We start from the raw sequence: 20,219 nt of genomic DNA, 5'->3' as shown, positions 1-20,219 counted from the left end.
GCCTGAATGGCAACACAAAAGGCCCACACACGAGCCACCAGAAGCGTCTTCCCTTTATTTTAGTTTATTAATAGGATACAGAGTGCAGGCACTTACAGTGGTCAAACCGAGCGAGCGAGAAGATTTGCTCACGGAGAGGCCGCCCGGAGCCTGACCCGTGGGGGAGGCCTGGGTGGGAACCCAGAGGGCCCCCCAAGCTTCCCTATCCCATTCAGCCCCGAACCCAGGCTGCCCTGGGAACCCAGGAAGAGAAGGGGGGTGCCCAGGGATGAGAGAGGTCGGCCGGGGCCGAGGGTTCCAGACCTGGCAAAGGCACCTCCGGCAGCCGAGGAAGGAATATGTACAACTTGGGCAGGCGGGCAGGTAGTGCTGGGCCCGCGGGGCGTGGCTTGCCACTGGGAGCCCCAGCTGCTGAGAAGCAGAGCGAGGCCTCGGGGGCAGGGACACCTCAGTGTCGATTCTTAGGCCTGGTCCACTCAGGCTTTCCTGGCCAGAGAACCCCTGGGTAAACCCCGCCCCCCCCCCCCCCCCCCCCCCCCCCGCCAACCTGGCTCCCTCGTTCAAGATGGCACTCAGGATGCAGCTGTCTCCTCTGGTACCTGAGACCCCATCTCCCAAAGTGCAACACCCCAGCACCCCACATCCTGGGGCTCCAGGGGCCCTCCTTTCAGTGCTGTGTCCAGCCGGGGATTGGGGCCACGGTTAGGGAAGAACCAGGGGCTGCCCGCAGGGAGCCTGGTCCCACCTGGGGACGGGAGGGCCAGGGGCGGCAGGTGGGCTTAGACCACCGAAGCTCCTGCACCAAGGGTCCTGCTCGAGGACTCCCAAGAACATGCCCCCCAGCCCTGCAGCCTAGTCGAGCAGAGATGGCTCGGCTGGGCGGATAATGGTGGGCCGGCTGGGTGCAGCAGGGGGTCTTCTGCTGCAAAGAGAATAAAGACAGGAGGGGAAGAGGGCAGTGAGGCCAGAAGCCGGGCAAGGCCGAGGACCCAGGCCCCACCTCCCCCACCCCTGGTAAACACTGCCCGTGTTCTGTAGTAAAGTTAAAGACTTTAAAGAAGAGCATGGTGAATGCTCTTCCAAGCCCGTCACAACAGCTGGCTGAGTTCTTGACTGGTGTGGTGGGAAGCCCTGTCGATGAGCACAGGTAGGCCAGCTCCCACCTGGGTGCTACGTGATGGCAGCTCTGCTGCTGGGAAGGAATGAGCCAAACCGGGGCATCAGCACCTGCGCCCACTCTGGACCACATGTTGCTCACGGGAGAAAAGGGGAAGAAAGAGCCTGGCAGGCAGGGAGGGGCAAGGCAGGGCAGGGGATGGGCAGCGCCTGATATGCATGTCCTCAGAAAGGAAACTGATCAAAACCAGAAGAAGGGGTCCCATGGGAGGGGCCCCGAGCTACAAGGGGGTTCACTTGCTCATGTAGACGGGCGAGGGAGCTTGGGAGTCACCTGGACTCTGTTGCTCTGTGAATTAGGCCTCTCGGGGCCTCAGTTTCCCTGTGAGCCCCACAAGGAGGCTGGTGACTCCTTTGCTTCCTGCAGGGTGCAGGCGGGTGGCTCTAGGTGGCGGGTGGCAAGGGGGTCTAGCCTTACCTGGGCACTCCAGGGGGAATGCCGGGTGGAATCCGAGCTGGCCGAGACGGGATCTGAGGTGGGGCCGAGAAGGGGTCGTTGTTGGCAAACACGCCAGGGTGGGGGCCGGGCCGGGACGGGATCGGGGGCGCTGAGAAGGAAGCTGCCCCCACCGGCACAGGAATCAGGGGTGGCCCCGGGGTGGGACCCCTCACTGCTGGGGGCCGGCCTGGGGGGTGCACGCTGGATACGGGCCGACGCTGCGGAGTAGGGCTGTGGAGGGAGGAGAGGTGTGAGGTGAAGCTGGTGGGCGGGTGCGCTGGCCACATGGGTGTGGGCGCAGAAGCCCAAGGAGGGGCCAGGGCACTGGCCAGGGTGGCCTCCTCTGTAACACAGGCTGGCACCAGCTACCACCCAGCCAGATGCAGTGAGTAGCTGGTCCTGGGCAGGCCAGCACAGATGCTCTGGGCCCCTCTGTCCACCCCCAGGACCTAAGCCAGGGCCCAGCACCTGTCCTTGGTCAACAAGCATTCCTGCTTCCCTCTGGTCTCACTCCTTCTGGCATCTCCATCTCACTGGCCCCACTCTAGCCTCCCCACTGACCCCAGTCCACCCTTTGAAGCCAAAAATCCTTCCAGAGCCCAGCATGCCTCCAGAGGTTGTAAGGTCCATGGGCCCCTGTCCCACATGCCCCACAGGCTCCCCTCTGGGTGCTGCATCTCAGACTGGAGGCTGGGTCTGCTCTCCAAGGAAACTCATGGCTCCCTGAGGGCTTGGAAAGCCTGGCACCTTCTGAGACTCCTCTGGGCCATCCTCTCTCCTCCCACCACCTGCCCTGTTACTGGTCAGGTGTTCCTGCTCAAGGCTCTGACGTGCCCATGTCAGGGCCTCGTTGCACCTCCACTCTAGGTGGTCAGGGCCGGGGATGCTGGTTTCGCCCTCCATGTGTCCCTCTAGGTCCTCTCCCACCAGCCGTTCTCAGCTGTGCTCTGTGCTTTAGGAGGCTCACCTGTATGGCCAGGGTTGCCCAGGCCCCTTGCCCTCTCTGGTTTCTGTTTGGCCTTAACCAACAGAAGGCATCAGGAGACGGGCAGGCCACTAACCCTTTTCTCTCCCTGCCCCTTCAGGCCTAGGCAGGGGTGGCAGAACCACACTACGGCCAGCCCTGGGTGCTGTACCATCTGTGGTCAGGGCCCCTGCACCCTGGCCACCCCTGGCTGTGCCCTGATGGACACATGGGGGTAGGGGTTGGGCAGAGCTGGGAACCCACAGGCAGCACCCTCTGCAGACGGCGGGCAATCCAGCCTCACGGACCTGTGGCTGCTGGTGTTCTGAATCCAGGTGTCGTCAACAGGTGGGGGCACGGGCGTGGACACAGTGCTGGTGCTGATGTCCCCAATGATGTTCAGCGCCTCCTTGAGCGCGTGGTACATGCGCAGCATGTCATCCCGCCGCTGGGCCTGGTCGGCCGACTCTTCCATGAGGCTGCTCTGGTCCGCCGACGAGTATAGGTAGGCCAGCAGCTCATGGTGGATGAAGGCCTTCGTCTGGGGGCAAAGGTTGGAGAGGTCAGAGGTTCCCACCACACCAGCCAGGAGCTCAGCCAGCTGCTGTGATGGGCTTGGAAGAGCATTCACCATGCTCTTCTTTAAAGTCTTTAGCTTTACTACGGAACATGGGCAATATTTACAAGGAGGTGAGCTTTCTACTCAGTTGTCTCCTGGGTCTCTCAGGGGTGCTTGCCAGTGTTCTTTCAATCATGAGGTTCTTGTGAAACTTATTCCTAGAATCTTATCTTTAATAGCTATCTTTTCTCCCATTATATCTTGAAACTGACTTTTGTTTAAAAACTGCTAGTTTCTGTTCATTAACTTTATACTTTGTTCCTTCCTGAATCCTCCTACAAGATATAGTAGTTTTTCAGTTACTTTTCTTGGAGTTTCTAGGTATACAAGTTCATGTTTACATAGGGACAATTTTTCCCATTCTTTTTCAACATTCACATCTTTAAATTATTTTTCTTGTCTAAATGCATTGGCTAGTAACTCTACAAGAAGGTTAAATAAAAATGGAAATGGCCAACTTGTTGATTTTAGAAGGGATGCTTCCAGAGCTTCCCCATTAAGGGCAAGAGTGGCTTTGAGACAGAAATATTGATTTGATGGATATATGAGATCTTGTAACCAAAGTCTCCTTCTATAACTGTCTTGTTAAGAATAGATGTCCACCACTAATTATTAGAGAACTGCAAATCAAAATTACAATGAAGTACACATCACACCAGTCAAAATGGTCACCATCAAAACATGTACAAATAATAAATGCTGGAGAGGGTGTGTAAAAAACGAATCCTCCTATATTGTTGGTGGGAATGTAAATTGGCACAGCCACTATGGAAAACAGTATGGAGGTTCTTTTAAAAACTAAAAACAGAACTACCATATGATCCAGCAATCCCACTCCTGGGCATATATCCAGAGAAAACTATAATTCAAAAAGATACATGCACCCTCAATGTCCACTGAAGCACTATTTACAATAGCTAAGACATGGAAGCAACCTAAATGTCCATCAACAGATGAATGAATAATGATGTGGTACACAGACACACACACAGAGTAGAATATTACTCAGTGATTAAAAAAAAGAATGATATAATGCCATTTGCAGCAACATGGATGGACCTAGATATCATCATATTAAGTAAGACAGAGAGTAAGACATTTATATGTGGAGTCTAAAATATGATATAAATGTACTCATTTGCAAAACAGAAACAGGCTTATGGTTACCAAACAGACACTGGTGGTTGTGGTGGTGGATAAATTAGGAGTTTGCGATTAGCCAACACAAAATACTATATATAAAATAGATAAACAACACTGCTCTACTGTATATACCACAGGGAACTATATTCAATATCCTATAATAAACTATAATGGGAAAGAACATGAAAAAGAATATATATCTAGATGGATTTTCTCAAATGAACTTTCAACACATGCAAAGTGGATGCATGCAAACCATGCAAATGCATTAGCTATTCAAACATTTAAATTTTGAAAAACGAGTAAAGGAAAAAAAGTATCACTTAAAAATACAGTGAAAAATCTCCTTTGTCCACTCTGGTCTCTCTAGGTCCCTTGAGTTCCCTCTCCAGGGTCACTAGGTTCCTGTATAAACTTCCAGATTCCTATAATATTCCATATTATATATACAGAAGATTTCCCATCTGTTTTTACACAAATAGAGCCTTCTTGATCATTCTGTTATGCTCTATACCTTTTCCACTTTAATAGTTAGTACAGACTTGGAAAAAGTTTTCATCCTTTTGCTTTTGGGTATTTTTTTGCAATAAAATGCATATTTACTTAACGAATTCTAAGAAATGGATAGAGATTTCTATTTCTTGGCTCCTATAAAACATGATGAAAAGAATAACCATGCATGTGCTCAATTTGCCTGCTGGCACATGTCTCTGTGGGGAGAAATTCCTGCAAGTGGAACTGCTGGATCAAAGCATACATGCATTTAAATTGCATAGCTGCAGCACCCTATATATGCCAATCCCATCCATATGTAAGAATGTACCAGGACACCCATGAGGAGGAGACTGGGAAGAACAGAGTGAAAAGGAAGGGACACGAGATTTTTGCTTTAGGCACTGTCCTACTATGAGCTCTTATAGTCAGAAGACAAACTGAACCTGGGCTACACACACAGCTAAGCGCCTAGTGCTGAGCCCAGGGCCTGAGCCGTCCCAGCAGGCCCGCAGCAGGAGACATTAGTGTAGCTGTATTTCACTCAAGAGACGCCGGATGCCCTGAGAGGCTCGGGAGCCCTGGGGTGGCAGGTAACGCCCTAGGCTGAAGGCCGGCAGGGCATAGGCCAGTAGAGGCCACAGTGGGGACAGACTCAGCCGGGCTTTGAATCCCGCCTCTCACTCTTCTGAGTGACTTGGAACAGGTTTCTTAACCTCTCTGGGCCTCTGTTTTCCTGTCTCTAAAATGGGGATGACCGCAGTCCCTCCTCCTAGGGTTACTATAAAGCTAAAAAACTTCAGAGAAAGTGCACACATGTGGTGGTAGCTTCAATGACCCAGCTGAGCGGGGGTGTAGGCCAGGTGGCCTGTACCTTCCCATTTCCCAAGATAGGCTAGGGGGTCCTGATTGTGATGTGTGAATCAGGTGGTGAGACTCTTAATTTTTATCTTTGCCTTTATTTTGGCCATGAAACATGCGAGATCCTAGTTCCCCAACCAGGAATCGAACCTGTGCCACTGCAGTGGAAGCACGGAATCCTGACCACTGGACTGCCAGGGAAGTCCCTGACTTTTAATTTGGTACAGAGTGTGCTCAGGCCACATCTGGCTGCAGGGTGGGGCGGGCCCCGGAGGGGCGGGCACTCACGTTGTTGATCATGAGGTGCATGATGGTCTTTGGCATGAGGTCACGGATGGACTTGTTGATTATGGCCACGTACGAATCCACCAAGTTGCGAATGGTTTCCACCTGCCGCTCCAACTGCGGGTCCATGGAGAAGGTGTTCTCCTGGGCTCCGTCCTCGTTTTCTGCCTGCAAGGAGGGAGGAGAGGTGGTGAGGTAGTGACCATGGTCTGAGGCGAGCCTGGGGAGCCCCCCACTCCTCTGGGAATTGCTTGGCCTCTCCCACCCGCAGATGACTCCCTGGAGCTGGCCCCTGATGGCTGCATTGGCACCGTGTGGCCCTGCCTGCCCCTGACCTGAGCTGCTTGGACCTGGGGTGACTGCGGCCCAAGGTGGGCTAGAGACGCTCAGCTGGGGAATGTGACACCACGTTAATGTGGGGCCATGTTCACTCTGCCTCAGGACAGGAAGAGGAGAGAGAATAAAGCAGACAGGGTCCCGGCCCCCGTGCATCCCTATCCTTGACTCCAGATGGAGAATCTTCTAGGTGCTGATGACAGGATCCCCCCCCAGCCCCTTTCTGCTTTGTTTGTTCAAGAGAGCATGGGATGTCTTCCCTGGTGGTCCAGGGGCTAAGATTCTATGCTCCTAATACAGGGGGTTCGGATTCACTCCCTGGTCAGGGAACTAGATTCCACGTGCTGCAACTAAGACTTGGCACAGCCAAATAAATAAATAAATAATTAAAAAACAGAGAGTGAGGGTGTATGGACCACATGCCTTCAGAGAGTTCTGGCAAACAGCTTGAAACGACCCAGCCCATGAGATGCTGGCTCCCCTTCTTCTCTCGGGAGGGAGGGGTCTCACCTGGTCCTTCTCCGGGTAGACCCCGGCTCGGAGGAATGAGGCCTTCCAACTGTCCACGTCCTCCTGGGAGTCACAGGCCAGCTCGATCTGCCGCAGGTCCTTGTAGACATTCCTGCGGGGTGAGGGAGGGAGGGAAAGGTCCATGGCTAACCCTGCCCAGGGCCCAGCGGGTACAAGCAGCTGGCGTGCAGGCTCTGGGGTTGGCCTGACTGACGGGGATTCACCCCTGACCCAGGCGCTCATGACCAGAGGCCCCAGGATGGCAGTGACCTCTATACCACATTGGCCTGATGGAGGTTTCATGAGTTTATGCCTGTGACGCCCAAAACCGTGATGAGAGTAGGGTGTGTGCTCCATAAGAGCCTGCATCTAGCGGCATCCATGGTGCTCTGTTTGTGAGCTCAGCTACTCCCCTCCTGTATGCTCTCCTGGGGGAGCAGTGACTAGAAGTGGGTAGTGACCCATAACACTCTCTGCCAGTTGCGGAGCTCCCAACAAAGTGTTTCTAGAGAGGTGACTCAGTGTGTGTCAGTCACTCAGTCATGTCCATGGAATTCTCTGGGCAAAAATACTGAAGTGGGTTGCCATTCTCTTCTCCAAGGGATCTTCCCAACACAGGGATTGTACCTGGGTCTCCTGCATTGCAGGTGGATTCTCTACCTTCTGAGCCACCAGGGAAGCCCTGGTAGAAAGACTACAGCATTGTCCAAAAGAAAGTTCTGTGATAGTGGAAATGTTTTCTGCCTGTGCTGCCTGACACAGTAGCCATGAGTTATAGGTAGTTGCTTTCTGAGCACAAGAAATGGGGCCAGGGTGACCAAGAGAAGGATCTTAAGATTTTTTTCCATTGATTTATATTTAAATGCAGTGGCTACTGCATTGGACACAGAAGGTCTAGCATGTGCCCAGATTCTTAGAAGGGAGGTAGAGCTGACCAAGGACAAGACCAAGACTCCCAGTGAAGGCTTGTGAATTGCTGGGCACATGTGGGTCTATGAGCAGAAGGTGCAAAGCCACAAGGTTGGGAGATAAGGGAAAACAGACGGGCACTAACCAGCATTTAAGGACAGTGTTCTCTCTATATAGGGACCAGGATCCATGCTACATGCATGTCACCCTGTCCCACATGGCAGATGTGGCTGAGATGGCCAAGTTGTCCTAAAGTCTTCCAGTGAGGTTTGGGTTTGAGATTAGGCACACATGGCCTCACGACAGTCCTTAGGCCAACGGGCAGTCAGTGAGTGGCTGTCCTGAGATTTCCAGGGCATTTCTTTGTTGCTCCTCCTCCTCCTTCCTGCTGCCTGGAGCATCATCATGATGGCTGGAGATTAGGCAGCCATCTTGGACAAAGAGGAGGAAAGCTGAGAAATAAGAAGGAGGGCCTGGGTCTGGATGCCTGTGGGCTTGTCCCACCTGCCCTTGATGGTAAAGTCTGAACTTGATTTATATTAAAAAAAAAACACCAAACTTCTATCTTGTTTCTGCTATTATCGTTGTTTCCTGAACTCACCCCTCAATAATAAATTATGCAATGTCTTCACCCTACTGCATGGAAGATCACAGGACCAGGGAAGTGTGTTGGATGCCTGGCATCTTGCAACCAGGAACAGCTTCCCAGCAGGCCTGTCCCACTGCAGAGCAACAGTTTCTCCCACATACTCTAGGGCTTCTTAGGCATGGGAGGTGGGGAGTGGGAGAAATATGCCTAAAAGGGCTATAAAACACTTTGGAGGCAGCTGATGGTCACAGACATCTCAGAGCTTTAGGCCAGCCCAGAAAGGAGCAGGACAGAGCTGTTCTTGCACAAGCCAGGTGGGCCAGGTGGAACTAGTGGGTGTGAATGGGCAGTGGGGAAGGTGGTTCAGGGGCCAGCAGAGAGGAAGCCAGTGCCTGCTGGCCAGTCATGAAGAACCACCAGGCTCTGGCTGACCCCTGGCTTGAGGGGGTCCCTGAGTGATGGTGTGAATTGGAGCAGGGGCCCTCCTGGGTCCACGCTCAGCCATTCCTCCTGTTCTCAGACCCCCTGCCAACTGGGTCTTCTCCCGAGCTGAGAGAAGTGACTTGGCTTTTGCTAAAGTCTCCCATCAGCACCCCTGGGGATGGGTTTACTGAGAGTCTCCTGGCCTGTTCTCTTCTCTGTTACACTGGCCCAGGGATCTTGCCCCCTCTAGACCTGAAACACCACCACAAAGCAGTGAATCCCCAGCTCATATTCCTGCCCAGAGCGCAGTCCTGAACACCAGTCTCTTGTACCTTCCCAGCTGCCTCCCTCACACTCCACGTGGTGTCTCACGGGCCCCCCTCCCTCAGCACTGCCCAAACCCAGCCTCTGACTGGCCCCAAGCCTTTTCTGCCTCTGCCTGCCCCATGTCAGCCAACGGCAGCCCCATCCCTGGGCAATGCCTTCTTGTTCTCACACCCACAGCTGCTAGGAGTTTGGTCCCTCTGCTGGAATCCATCCCTTCCTCCTGTACGTCCTCAGCCCCACTCGGGTCCACTGCCCACCGGGCCCACTGCTAGTGTCTCCTCCCTCCCTCACCCTCGCCTCCTCAGCCTTTTCCCCTCATGACCACGAGGGGGCGCCCGTGAGTACCAGCCCCAGGTCCAATCCCTTGTCTGCTTAGAACCCGCCATGGCCCTGCTCACTTCATTCTCACCTCTCCCCAGAAGGGCCTTCCCTGACCACCCCACAGAAGCACGTTTCTGTTTCTTGACTGACTCCCTTTCTGGACCGTTGAGACCCCAGGTAGGGACTGTTCACAGCAAGCGTTCTGCGGATGCTGCAAAAGGATTGAATGGGGGCCACTGGTCTCCCGGGACCTGGGTTCCGGGCAGGCTCACCTCTGCTCTGTGTTGAAGATGGCGAAGACGTGCTTGTTGGACATGAAGCCCTTCTCCACGTCACGGATTTTGAGGTTGTCCAGAGGCAGCATGTACTTCTTCTCCTTCTCCTGAGGGAGGAAGGGGAGGGGTCAGCCTTGGCTGGATTCTACCACAAGGTCCATGGCCAACATCCAATGCCTCTCATGTGGCTCACTCTCCCAGATAAACTTACCTGCCCATCTCCCCCTCGCTCACCCGACCCAGCCATGCTGGCCTCTGACTCTCTCTGAACATCTCAAGTGGGCTCCTACCCCAGGGCCTTTGCACGTGGAATGCTGCCCTGCACCCTCAATGTCTGCATGGTTCCCTCCTTGACACCTTTGTGCAGAGGGCAAGACCTGCTCCAACCCCACCCCAAACTCTCCCTCTAATTTTCGCCCTGATGCTTCTCCTCACATAACACAGCACACCACACATCTTGCTTATCGACCTAGGTCACTGAGACCGCTGAATCCTCAAGGGTGGGGACTCCTGTCTAGTTCACTGCTGACACACAGGGGATGCTGAAAACTGGCCAGCTCCGACTCTGCCTGGATCCCAACCACTAAGTGAACGGAACTGTTAACTTGCCTGCAGTTTCACAACAAGCCTGCAAGTGAGTTACCACTATGATCCCATTTTCAGTGAGTTACCACTATGATCCCATTTTCAAGAGAGACTGAGGCACAGAAGGGCAGGCAGTGGGGGCAGGGGTTGGGCAGAGCTGGGAAGGGAGGCCCCCTCAAGCTGAGGCCTGAGTTCCAAAGTTTGGCTGGCCTTGTTCAGAAAGTGCCCACTGACTGCCAGGCACGGCGGTCCTGCCGGCTACCGAGTAAAGAGCTCAGAGAGGGCATGTCTCCTGGCCAAAGTTCTGGGCCTGGTGAGTCTCAGGGTTGGGAGTCACACTCCGGAACCCCAGTGATGTCAGCTAGGTACCTACTATATGCCCCTGCAAAGGTATCATTATTAGTCTTCGTTCGGGGGTGGAGGTGGCAGCATATTAACTGGGTTTTCTACATCAGAAAACCAAAGCACAGTGTCGGGGTCTCCCCAGCTCTCCCCCCACTCCCAACTCACAGCAGCTCTCAAGGGCTGAGGAGACATACTGTGTCCAACAGCTCATGGAACCCTCTCACATGCCCCTGCCTGGGAACCAGCATGATCAGAGAGGGCTGTTGGTCGCCCAAGGGCACACAGCAGTGGAGTGGGCCACATGGGACTTCAGAAGCCAGGTTCTCCCCACTGCCCTCCTGGCCTTTGACCTCTTGGACATCTTTGGAGAATAGAGACCAGCTCCCTCACACCACAGCCGTCCTACCCCTGAACTCCAGAAGGTTTCAGAACAAAGCCCCACATGGCTGCTTCCGAACTCAAGCGGCCACAGTGGTGGTGGCAAGGGGAGCTGGGGGCTCCCTGGTGGGTGGAGGGCCACCTGGAGTTTCAGGACTACTGAAGGGGCAGGCTTGGTGCGGGGGCTCAGTCCTGATGGGGTGTTAGGAAACCAGATGGGCCGGGCCCCGCCCCACTCACTGTCCCTCCCCTGCCTCAGTTTCTTCAGCTGTCCAAGGTGGGTCGGAAGGGCTTCCCTGGCAGTCCAGGGGTTAAGACTCCATGCTTCCAATGCAGGGAGCATGGCATAGATCCCTAGTCAGGTAACTAAGATCCCACATGCCCTGTGGCACGGTAAAAAAAAAAAATTATTAACAAATAACTAAAATTAAAAAGGTGGATAGGAGCCTTGGCCTCCTGGTCCAGGGTGAGGGAGGACACTGAAAACTGAGCACATGCCCACCTTGGAGTCAGCACTTACAAGGCACCAGGGGTTTTCATCTGTCTGTCTGTCTGTCTGTCCCTCTATGCTCCAGGGCCAGTCAGGCCACGGGGCTCCATCAAGGAGGAAGCAGGGCAGTGCTCCTCCAGGCCGAGCCACAGTGAGAGGCAGGAAGAGGAGCCCGGCAGCCAAGGAGGTGAGCACCCCCCATCCATGACGCAAGGGGTGTGGGCAGGCCCTCTGACCTCTCGGGGAAGAGTTCTGGGGGCTTCACAAGTGGGTGGGGTCCGAGTTCCTGGCCCAGAAATTTGTGGAAGAACCTCTGCTTGCCCCCACCCTATCGAGTCATCACGAGGCAGGAAGCTTTCAGTCGGCCGGCCAGGCCAAGTCACTGAGTCACAGTCCTTTCAGGCCCTGAGCAAGACGCCACATCTGGAATTGTTTATAGTGGGATTCCACCCAGAGCAGGGCGGCTGCTTTCCTGATGCTGCGGGCACGCACGCGCACACACACACACACACACACTCACACACAACACACACACACACCACACAGACGCGGAGGCGCGTGTGCACCCCGCCCCCACCCCCAGAGACCTTCTCCTGCTGGCAGAGGCCCTGGTCCCAGACCCTCCCTCCCGGTCCCCACCCCCACCCCTGCCTCCCCCACCGCCTCCCTAGGATTTCCTGAAAACCCACAACTTTCTCCAGATGCGCGCTGGCCCCAGCCGTGCCACGTCAGAAGAGACGAGCAGACGGTCGCGGGCGGGTAGAGGGGTGGCTTCCTCGGAGGTGCCAGAGGCGCGGTGGCCCTGCCGCTGCCCAGGGGGCCCGCGGGATGGATGGACAGCCGGCCCCGCCAACCCAGTGTTCAGACTACCTGTTCAGGGGGCTCTCAATGTGTACAGTAGTCTGCACATTGGTTAGGCTGGGCTCGGGCGAGCGGCGCGTCGGGATGGGCCCCCTCCAAACTCGCTGCCACCCCCACAGTGAGGCACACCAGAGGTGAGTGTCATCGCCCACTGCCCTGTTCCCCACAGGGGCGGAGATCTGGACAGAAGATTCTGGAATAAAGAAGAAGGGCTTGGGCGGGGGTGGGGCGAGAGGTGCCAGGAAAAGGCCAAAGGCACCCCGACACTGGCTGGGGGGCTAGGGGCTCTGGCAGAATCGGTCCCCTGTGCCTACCCTCTTGGAACCACCATCTCTTGTTTATTCTTTAAATAAAGTAATCCTGCTGTCTTGCCTCTCTCTGAGGCTTCTCTACGAAGGTGGCCTGACCCTGGGAGTGGCCACTCCGGTGGGGTGGGATTCTCAGCGTCCTTGCTGGGGCTCCTAACTGCGGGGAGGGGGAGAGGGCAGGGGACAGACAGATGGAAGGGACTTCGCGCCCGCCCCGCCCCATCTCAGCCCGCTTTGTGTCTGGGGCGCACACAGGCCTCATTCACGGGACTGCTGGTTCTCATTACCGCCGGCGGGCGCACGACCCTCCTCCTAACACAGCCCTAGCCTCTGCTCTGGGGCCCCCGTGGGAGGGTCTGGGGCTCCCACTTTCAACCCCGAGATGAAGGAGGAACGAAGGGCCCCTCCTGAAGTTAAACACCGGGCTCATGACGGTGCCCTGAGGCAAACTGCCAGGCTGAGGTCTCAGCCCGGATGCCCCTCTCCAACTGCCCGAGGTCTGTCACTCCTGCCCTGGGGACCCCCCGAAGCCCAAAGGCGCAAGCCAGCTGACAGCTGATGACAGGGTTTCAGGCTCCGGGGGCGGAAAGAGAGGGAAGGAATGTGTACGCGCCGCCCCCCACCCCCACTTCACCCCGGCCATCTTGAGGAGCAGATGTGGCCGCGCAGGTTCCTTGAGGACCGCCCGGTCCCGCCCTCCCTCCACAGGGCAACCCTGGAAGGCTCCCCGGACACCGTATCTCCCCCACCCCAGGGGTGTAGAAACAGCCTCCCAGACAGGGTCCCCTCAGGGACTCGGGTCTCCCAAGGCTTCGCAACATTCCAGGAGTCTCAGGCCTCAAGGGGAGTGGGGTGATGACGTTCTTCCCTCAAACACCTGCCTCTTGTCCGAACTGCTTCCGGTCTGGGCGGTGGGGAACCGTCCAGGTGTGGGGCTGAGGGGCTGAGGGTCAGGGACCCTCCCCCACACTGTGACACGGGGCAGGTCACTGCTCAGAGCTGCAGTTTCCTTACCTGACAAAAGGAGTGTGAGTATTGACTGAGGAAGAAGGGGAGGAAGAGAATGCCTTCCCCGGGTGACCATGGTGGGCTCCCCTAGCCAGTGAACCTGGCATGGGGCAAGGGCTTTATGAACAAGAGAGGGCTCCCCACGGGCCCGGGAGAGCTCAAGTTCTACCTGCCTTCTCTCTGAGCCTGGGTGGAAATCCACCCAGTTGGGGTGGGGTCAACCGGCTGCCAGTGAGGCCCAGGCCTGGGGGGGTCATCCCAAAACCCCCAAGAGGGTAGAGCCAGGTGGGGCATCTCCAGGGCTGATCAGAGATGCCCGGCCTCTCCTCCAAGGGCACCTTGGAGGCTGTGCCATCCAACGTGAGCTAAACAAACAGCAGTTGTATGACAAGATTCACGGGCATGTGAGCAGAGCGCTATCAGGGCCGTATGGTGATGGGCATGAGGCGGCCGTCTTGGGCCACAGGGAGGAGCTATGTATCACGGTGGCAATGGGTGAGGTGGAGCCTGGGCCCCGGGCAGCCTCACAGCACGGGGATGCAGGGCTCACAAGGATGTGGAAAAGAAACACACCATCTCTGTCAGTGCCTTCATCTGGGGCCTCTGTCACAGACCCCAAACGATAGCCACCTAACATCACCTTGACAACAAGGAGCGCCTCTGCGCCTCTCCAGGGACAGGAGAGAAACACGGTGGCCCAGGCCACGGAGCCTGTGTCAACAGGGGCTGCACTCACTCACAGCCCCGTCCACAGGCCCACAGGCAGTGTGCGACCCGCTCCTGGTGCTTATTAGTCCTGCTGCTGTTCCCAGGGGCCTCCCTCATCCTCTGAGGAGGATGAGCCCATGTGGAATAATCTCAAGACAGACATGGGACCGAGCACCTCACAGATGCAAAGACCATTCTGCCCCACTTCACAGATGGGAAAACTGAGGCCCAGAGAAGCTAAGGGCCTGGTCGTGAATCTGAGCCCCTGGCCCGTTTGTGCCCCATCTGAGAGCCCCCCTTGCCGTGCTGCTGGAGGGTGGGATCAGTTTGAAGCCTGTGGGTAGCTCCCCCTCCCCCATGTCTTTTTCCCTCAGGGAGCCCAGCCCCCATCATGCCTGACCCCACAGTGGGTTGTGAGGGGCTGGAATAGGAGGCACGGAGCCTTTTGCACACCCTCCAGACCTGGCCGATACCATCCTAATCACCGGGGCACTCAAGCCGCCTTTTCTGAATCCACAGTAAGTTGAGAGAGCGCCACCCAGAGGCAGGAGGTGTGGACAGCACCCGTTGACCGCCCCACCCAGCTAGCCACTCACCTCCTCGTCCTTGTACCAGGACAGTGACTCGGCTGTTAGCACGAACCAGTACTCCTTGGAGCCGCCCTTCATCAGGCTGATGTTGTTGATGGTTAGCCAGCCCCTGCGGATCACCTGGGGAGGATGGAGGGCCAGCCAGGCTCAGCAGCAGACCACGGCCACCACCCAGCCCGGCCTGTCCCCTGCCCCCAGCAAGGCAGAAAAACCAGGCCACCACGGCAGAGAAACCTCTAGCCCAGAGCCAGGCAACCCAAGTGCTACCCACTGGAAACCAAGGTGGGGCCCTCGATGGACAGACGTGGACTGACTCACAGGCCCTGGGCTGCTGGGGAGCTGGGTCCCTGGGGAACCCCTCTGCCCTTGGGGTTAGATTAAACTAGCACAGGTGGCAAGAGGTACGCTCAGCTAGAAGGGGCCCAGGGGAGGGGGACCCCAGGCTTATGGGTGGGCTGTGTCATGCGTAGGATGAGATGTGACACTGAAGGAATCAGACTTGCCTTGGTGAGACATGGGTACTAGGGACACCGTTGGGCCCTGCCCCTCACATCCCCTGGAAGGCAGCCGTTGATGGAGAGCTGCAAGGACTGCTGGGCAATGGAACGGTTCTTTCTCTCCTTTTAGGGGCCAACTGGCAGAGGCTGGATGCTGCTGCCCGGCTCACCCAGGCACTCAGCGGGCACAGGGTCCTGCTCTGACCAGGAGGTCAGGCCAGCTCCTGCCCCAGGGCTTTCCTCCCCAGAGGCTGTTTCCAGAACACCAGGATGAAGGAATGCCTCCACCCAGAGGGCTTGAGCCCTGCCAGGGACCATGCCTTACACTCTGCTTCAAGCCATGTGGTCCCACTTTTCTCTGACTGGGACATTCAGGTCCTGGGCTGGAAGAACCCCCTGTGGGGCTTCCCTCTGGCTGCAGCTGTCACCTGAGCAGGGGGCAGAAACCAGGCCTGTGTGAGGGATTCATCTGACAGCTAAAGGCAGGCGGCTAGCCTGGGGTGTGTTGGGGGGCACACTCTCATGTTCTTTGGGCCATGGAGGCACTTGTGGGCTGAAGCCCCCCACCACTCTGGACTGGGGACCCTGTGGCAGTGAGAAGCATGAGCAGGGGTGGGCGGGGAGGCCTGAGGCCAAGGCAGCGACAAACGGCTAAGCTGCAGGAGGTGCGCTGCGAGTGGCTGGGGCTGGCTGGGACGAGTGAGCACTGGGCCCTCCAGGGTGGGGTGAGGCTGTCTCTGGGGCTCCCATGCCTCCCCAGAGGATGGATCTCAAGAGGGCCTTCATCCTGTCTACTCTGCCCTATCCCCAGGCCCACCACATTGTCACAAGGCCACCTGGAAGTGAGCTCTGAGCCTCAGGTGCCATGAAGGCAGAGGCGGCCGCAGAGCACCCAGGGACCCCTGCACCGCAGAGATATCCCTGCCTAGGCTGTGACCCATGAGATGCTACCTGGAAGCCCTTGCTAAGGCCCAGGATATAGACTATTCTCTCCCTAGGATAATGAGACAGCCTCTGGGAGGCTTGTGGCCGCCAGGGAGCAGGCAGAGACTGTCAGCCCCAACAAGGTCACGGTTTCCTTCCTGGCAACAAGCTGACAGACTCACCCTGGTCTGCCCAGGAGGCCCCTAGGCTGAGCACTAACAGTCCCGGGGACGCCCTCAGTCCCAGGCAAAGTGGGACAGCAGGTCTCCAGACTCAGGCCTCCAGACAAGGTGATCCCACATAGGACCCAGGAAGGAACCCCTGCAGCTGGCAACCACACCCAGCTCCAGAGTTACGAGGGGGTCTGTCCACGACAATCCTCTCTCCCCAGGGGGAGTGTAAGGCCTGTCTTGTCTTAGTCCAGGCCCAGAGTGGGTGCTTCTAAACTTCACCCACTGACTGATAGGTTGGGGGGAGACAAGGGCAGAGGCCGTGCTTGCTGGGTGCTCCCCAGAGGAGATACCCTCACATGGTGAGACCCCTGCACTCCCAGGCCCAGCCTTGTCCCCAAGGGGGGCAGATGGGCCCCTCTCCCTCTGTGGTCTGGCTTGCCTGTCTCCACCCTCGGTCAGCTGAGGTCAGAGTCGGCAGATGGGGCCCTTGACCAGCTCCGGGGCATGTGGCAAGGGGTGTGGCCATGTTGGGAATAGTATATCGAGAGCCTCGGGGTCTGGAGAAGCACTGCACCCCCAAGTCCCTCTGCCCTCAAGCCACCCTGAGAGCTGCTCATGCAGGAGCCCAAGAGGACTCAGAGACAAAAACTCTACCCCATGGGGAGGAGCAAGCTGCTGGTGGCAGACATAAGCGCTGAGTCTAGAGCAAGAAGGGGCGATCGGGCCTTCTCATCCAAGTGATGTGTGCTGAAGGGACTGGGCTCAGAGAAAGGAGGGCGGCAGGACTAGGGTCAGCTGGGGAGACAGAGAGGCAGGCGGGCTTCCTATGCTCCAGGGCGCAGGCATGCTAGGGGCAGGAGGAAAGGCTGCCGGGGGGGAATGGGCAGCAGGCAAGCAGGGCAGCGGAGCCCACCTCCTCCCGGGTTAGAGGTCTGGGCGGGGATGAGAATCGTGGCTGGGAGATCCAGGTGCCACAGCCAGGCACAGGGCAGAGCTGGGCTTCATGTGGGGTCCAGCGGGAAAAGAATGACTAAACCTCTCAGGGTGTGGGTGTGGGGACAAACATTGCCCTGGTCTATCTGGAGGGAGGAAATCATTCAAGTTCAAGGGGGACTAGGACGGGGGGGATGTGACACACGGGAAAAGCAGGAACCAAGAGTCCAAGGACGATCCATTCCTCCTGTGGCCGCACCAGCCATGCCAAGCTTTGGGGTCTTTCTGGATCTTCCAGACCCTGGTACAGGGTTAGCTCAGCTACTTGAAAGACCCTGGGATCACCAGCAGGGCAGTCGTAGGGCCTGCTCAGTGTCGTGGGAGAGTAGCTGGGAAAAGGAAAGCTCAGTGGGGGCTGTTGGCCCAAGCCATGATCTCCAGGGTGGAGAGCTGCCCAAAGAGCTGGCACCTTGAAAAGAGCTCAGCTCTCAGATGTGAGCAGTGCCTGCTCACTGCTGGTCGGGGCTGGGCCGCACACAGACAGGAGGTGATACCTAAAACAGGGATGGCAAACGCCACTCACCAATCCATGGGTGGCACCTTGGGAACAGGGGGAAAGGATACTAGGATCAATTAGTGATGTCTACTATCAGCAAAGAGATGGGGGCAAGAGGAACAGCCTAATCAGTTATCACATCTGCTATGGAGGTGGGAGGAGATTGGCAGCATCCAGGAGAGAGTCCCCCAACCGATTAGCCATGTCTGTCATGGGGACGGGAGGGGTGTCATGTGCAAAGCTATCACATGGAGAAAGAAAAAATTCCTTAACTAGTTCGACACATCAGTCACATGCTTTGCAAAAAAAAAAAAAAGGCCAGGATTGATTAGTGATGTCTGCCAGGGGCACATTAGAGAGGAGAGGCAGGAGGGAAAGAGTGCCGGACCGATTAGTAATGTCTGCCTTGAGTGCAGGAGGGGGACATTTCCGCAGGGTATTGTCTGGAAACAGCAGTGGCAGTGGCAAGAACAGGCTCTCTAGCAGGGCTTGAACAGAATCTTCCCTGGCCAGAGGTATGATGGGAGGAAGGCCTGGGGTGTTAGCTGAGTATCTGCCATCCCTGACCTACAGGAAATGAGGAAAATGTGTCCAGAATGGGCTGGAGGGGTGGGTGCTGGAGGCAGGCAGTGGGCAGGTTAGTGTCTGTGTGAGTCAGCTCACGCCCAGGGCAACACAAAGTCTGGCATGCAGTGGTCATGGCAGGGGATTTTTTTTTTTTTAGGTTAGCTGGATTTTTAGTGGTTCTGTTATTTGGGCGGGGCGGGGGGGCGGCGGAATATTATGGGGTGGCAGCATCTCCACCACTACCAGATTCTCTAACATTTGCTACCACACTAAGTGAGTACTTACCAAGATCTCCCCCTTTGAAAATGCAAAGTTAGGGTTGTGGGTAAATCAAAGAAGAGCAGGTGGAAGAAAAGAGACATAAGGGACGTGAGGGGATGGAGAAAAAGCAGGAAAAGCACAAAAACGAGGAGAGAGAAGAGCAAGGGGAGAGAAAACAGCAAAAGAAAAAAAAATTACATGCTATTAATTATATTCATGGTGTTAATATTTAATTCATTATCATCTCCCGAAACGAAAAAGCAACAACATATGAATTACCTACAGCAAGCGCAAAAAAAATCATGCAGTGGTTACATCCCTTCTTTCTTTCCAGGGGGCTCCGTCATCTTGTGCGATGAACAGAAGCACCCACACCCCCACCCCCACCCGGTGTGAAGGCAGGGGACACTGGCAGAAATTTTTGCAAAGATGATGTGTTTTCTTAAGCAGGGGGAAAAAAAGGGGGGGAGGCCATCTAATACTGGCATATATAAAGCTGTCCTTATTTCACAAGGCCTCTGGTTAGAGTATGACATCAAGGTAGAGAATCTCTTAAACAGTTCTGGGTTCCCCCAGATACGAGACTGAAAGCACCTCCAGGTGCTCCAGAACTGCTGATCACAGCCAGCTTCCCTGCCCACTCCTGGCCCTCTCCCATGGCCTCCAAGTCTCTGGGGCTGGGGCAGGAACCCAATTTTCCTGTGGACACCAGGGGGACTGGGTGGCCTCTCTCCTTAGTGTCAAGTTCTAGCCATGGCCTTGGATGGCAGATAGGGCCTTATGCATGTGAGCAGTTTGCCCCCAGACCCTGCCAGAGCTGCACTCAAAGATCCATTTCCCAAATTATCAAAACCTAAGTGGACTTGAGAGGCTGGGAGTGGGGTGCGGTGGGGTGGGGGGTTCTGGCGGGACAGGCTTTGAGCCAGGCGCCATCGCTGGGCTTGGTTGTCCTTTAGCGCCCTCCCGCCCTCAAGGGAGGAGCTGCAGGCCACAGTAGGGTAGGCTACCTGATTGGGGACGGCTCTCTTCTTATTCAGCTGTGTGCTCCTCTGCTGGGCGCTGAAATCAAAACAACAGAGAGGGTTTACGTGGCAGGACGACCAGAGGGATGAGGAGCAAGAGGGACAAGAGGCAAAAGGCCCTTGTGGCCCCGGTAGGGTTCTCTCCCTAAAGGAGGCCAAGGGACAAGCTCTGGACAGAGGCAGAAAGAAACCCCCTGCGTACAAAGGGCTGCCCAAGGAAAGAGTGCAGGCTTGTGGAATGAACAAGAACATGCAGCCAGTTAAACCATGACTTCTCAGCCCTGACCTTGGCCACTCTTGAGAGTGCCAACTCTTTCTAAAAGTCACTGGGTCCTGGAGCCTCC

At 56.1% G+C, this 20,219-nt stretch overlaps 1 protein-coding gene across 5 annotated transcripts in view; it reads right to left on the bottom strand.

Moving 5' to 3' along the window:
• Positions 1 to 20,219, bottom strand: part of DNM2 (dynamin 2) — an 87,954-nt gene that overhangs the window by 815 nt on the left and 66,920 nt on the right. For 2 of the 5 annotated variants that reach the window (XM_065917785.1, XM_065917783.1), the window contains exons 13-20: positions 19,861 to 19,912; positions 14,949 to 15,062; positions 9,667 to 9,776; positions 6,826 to 6,937; positions 5,983 to 6,147; positions 2,888 to 3,120; positions 1,595 to 1,846; positions 36 to 919 (exon numbers count right to left, since the gene is read on the bottom strand). In XM_065917785.1, the coding sequence (XP_065773857.1) occupies positions 853 to 919; positions 1,595 to 1,846; positions 2,888 to 3,120; positions 5,983 to 6,147; positions 6,826 to 6,937; positions 9,667 to 9,776; positions 14,949 to 15,062; positions 19,861 to 19,912 (1,105 nt within the window). In that variant the 3' untranslated portion in view covers positions 36 to 852. Of the gene's footprint in view, positions 1 to 35; positions 923 to 1,594; positions 1,847 to 2,887; positions 3,121 to 5,982; positions 6,148 to 6,825; positions 6,938 to 9,666; positions 9,777 to 14,948; positions 15,063 to 19,860; positions 19,913 to 20,219 lie in introns of those variants that run through there. The other 3 variants (XM_065917781.1, XM_065917782.1, XM_065917784.1) reach the window with 2 other exon arrangements.

Source organism: Muntiacus reevesi, chromosome 1 (assembly GCF_963930625.1).
Source record: "Muntiacus reevesi chromosome 1, mMunRee1.1, whole genome shotgun sequence".
In the NCBI taxonomy this organism is placed as follows: domain Eukaryota; kingdom Metazoa; phylum Chordata; class Mammalia; order Artiodactyla; family Cervidae; genus Muntiacus; species Muntiacus reevesi.
Note: the sequence above shows the minus strand (reverse complement) of the source record. Positions and strands in the feature narration are given on the sequence as shown.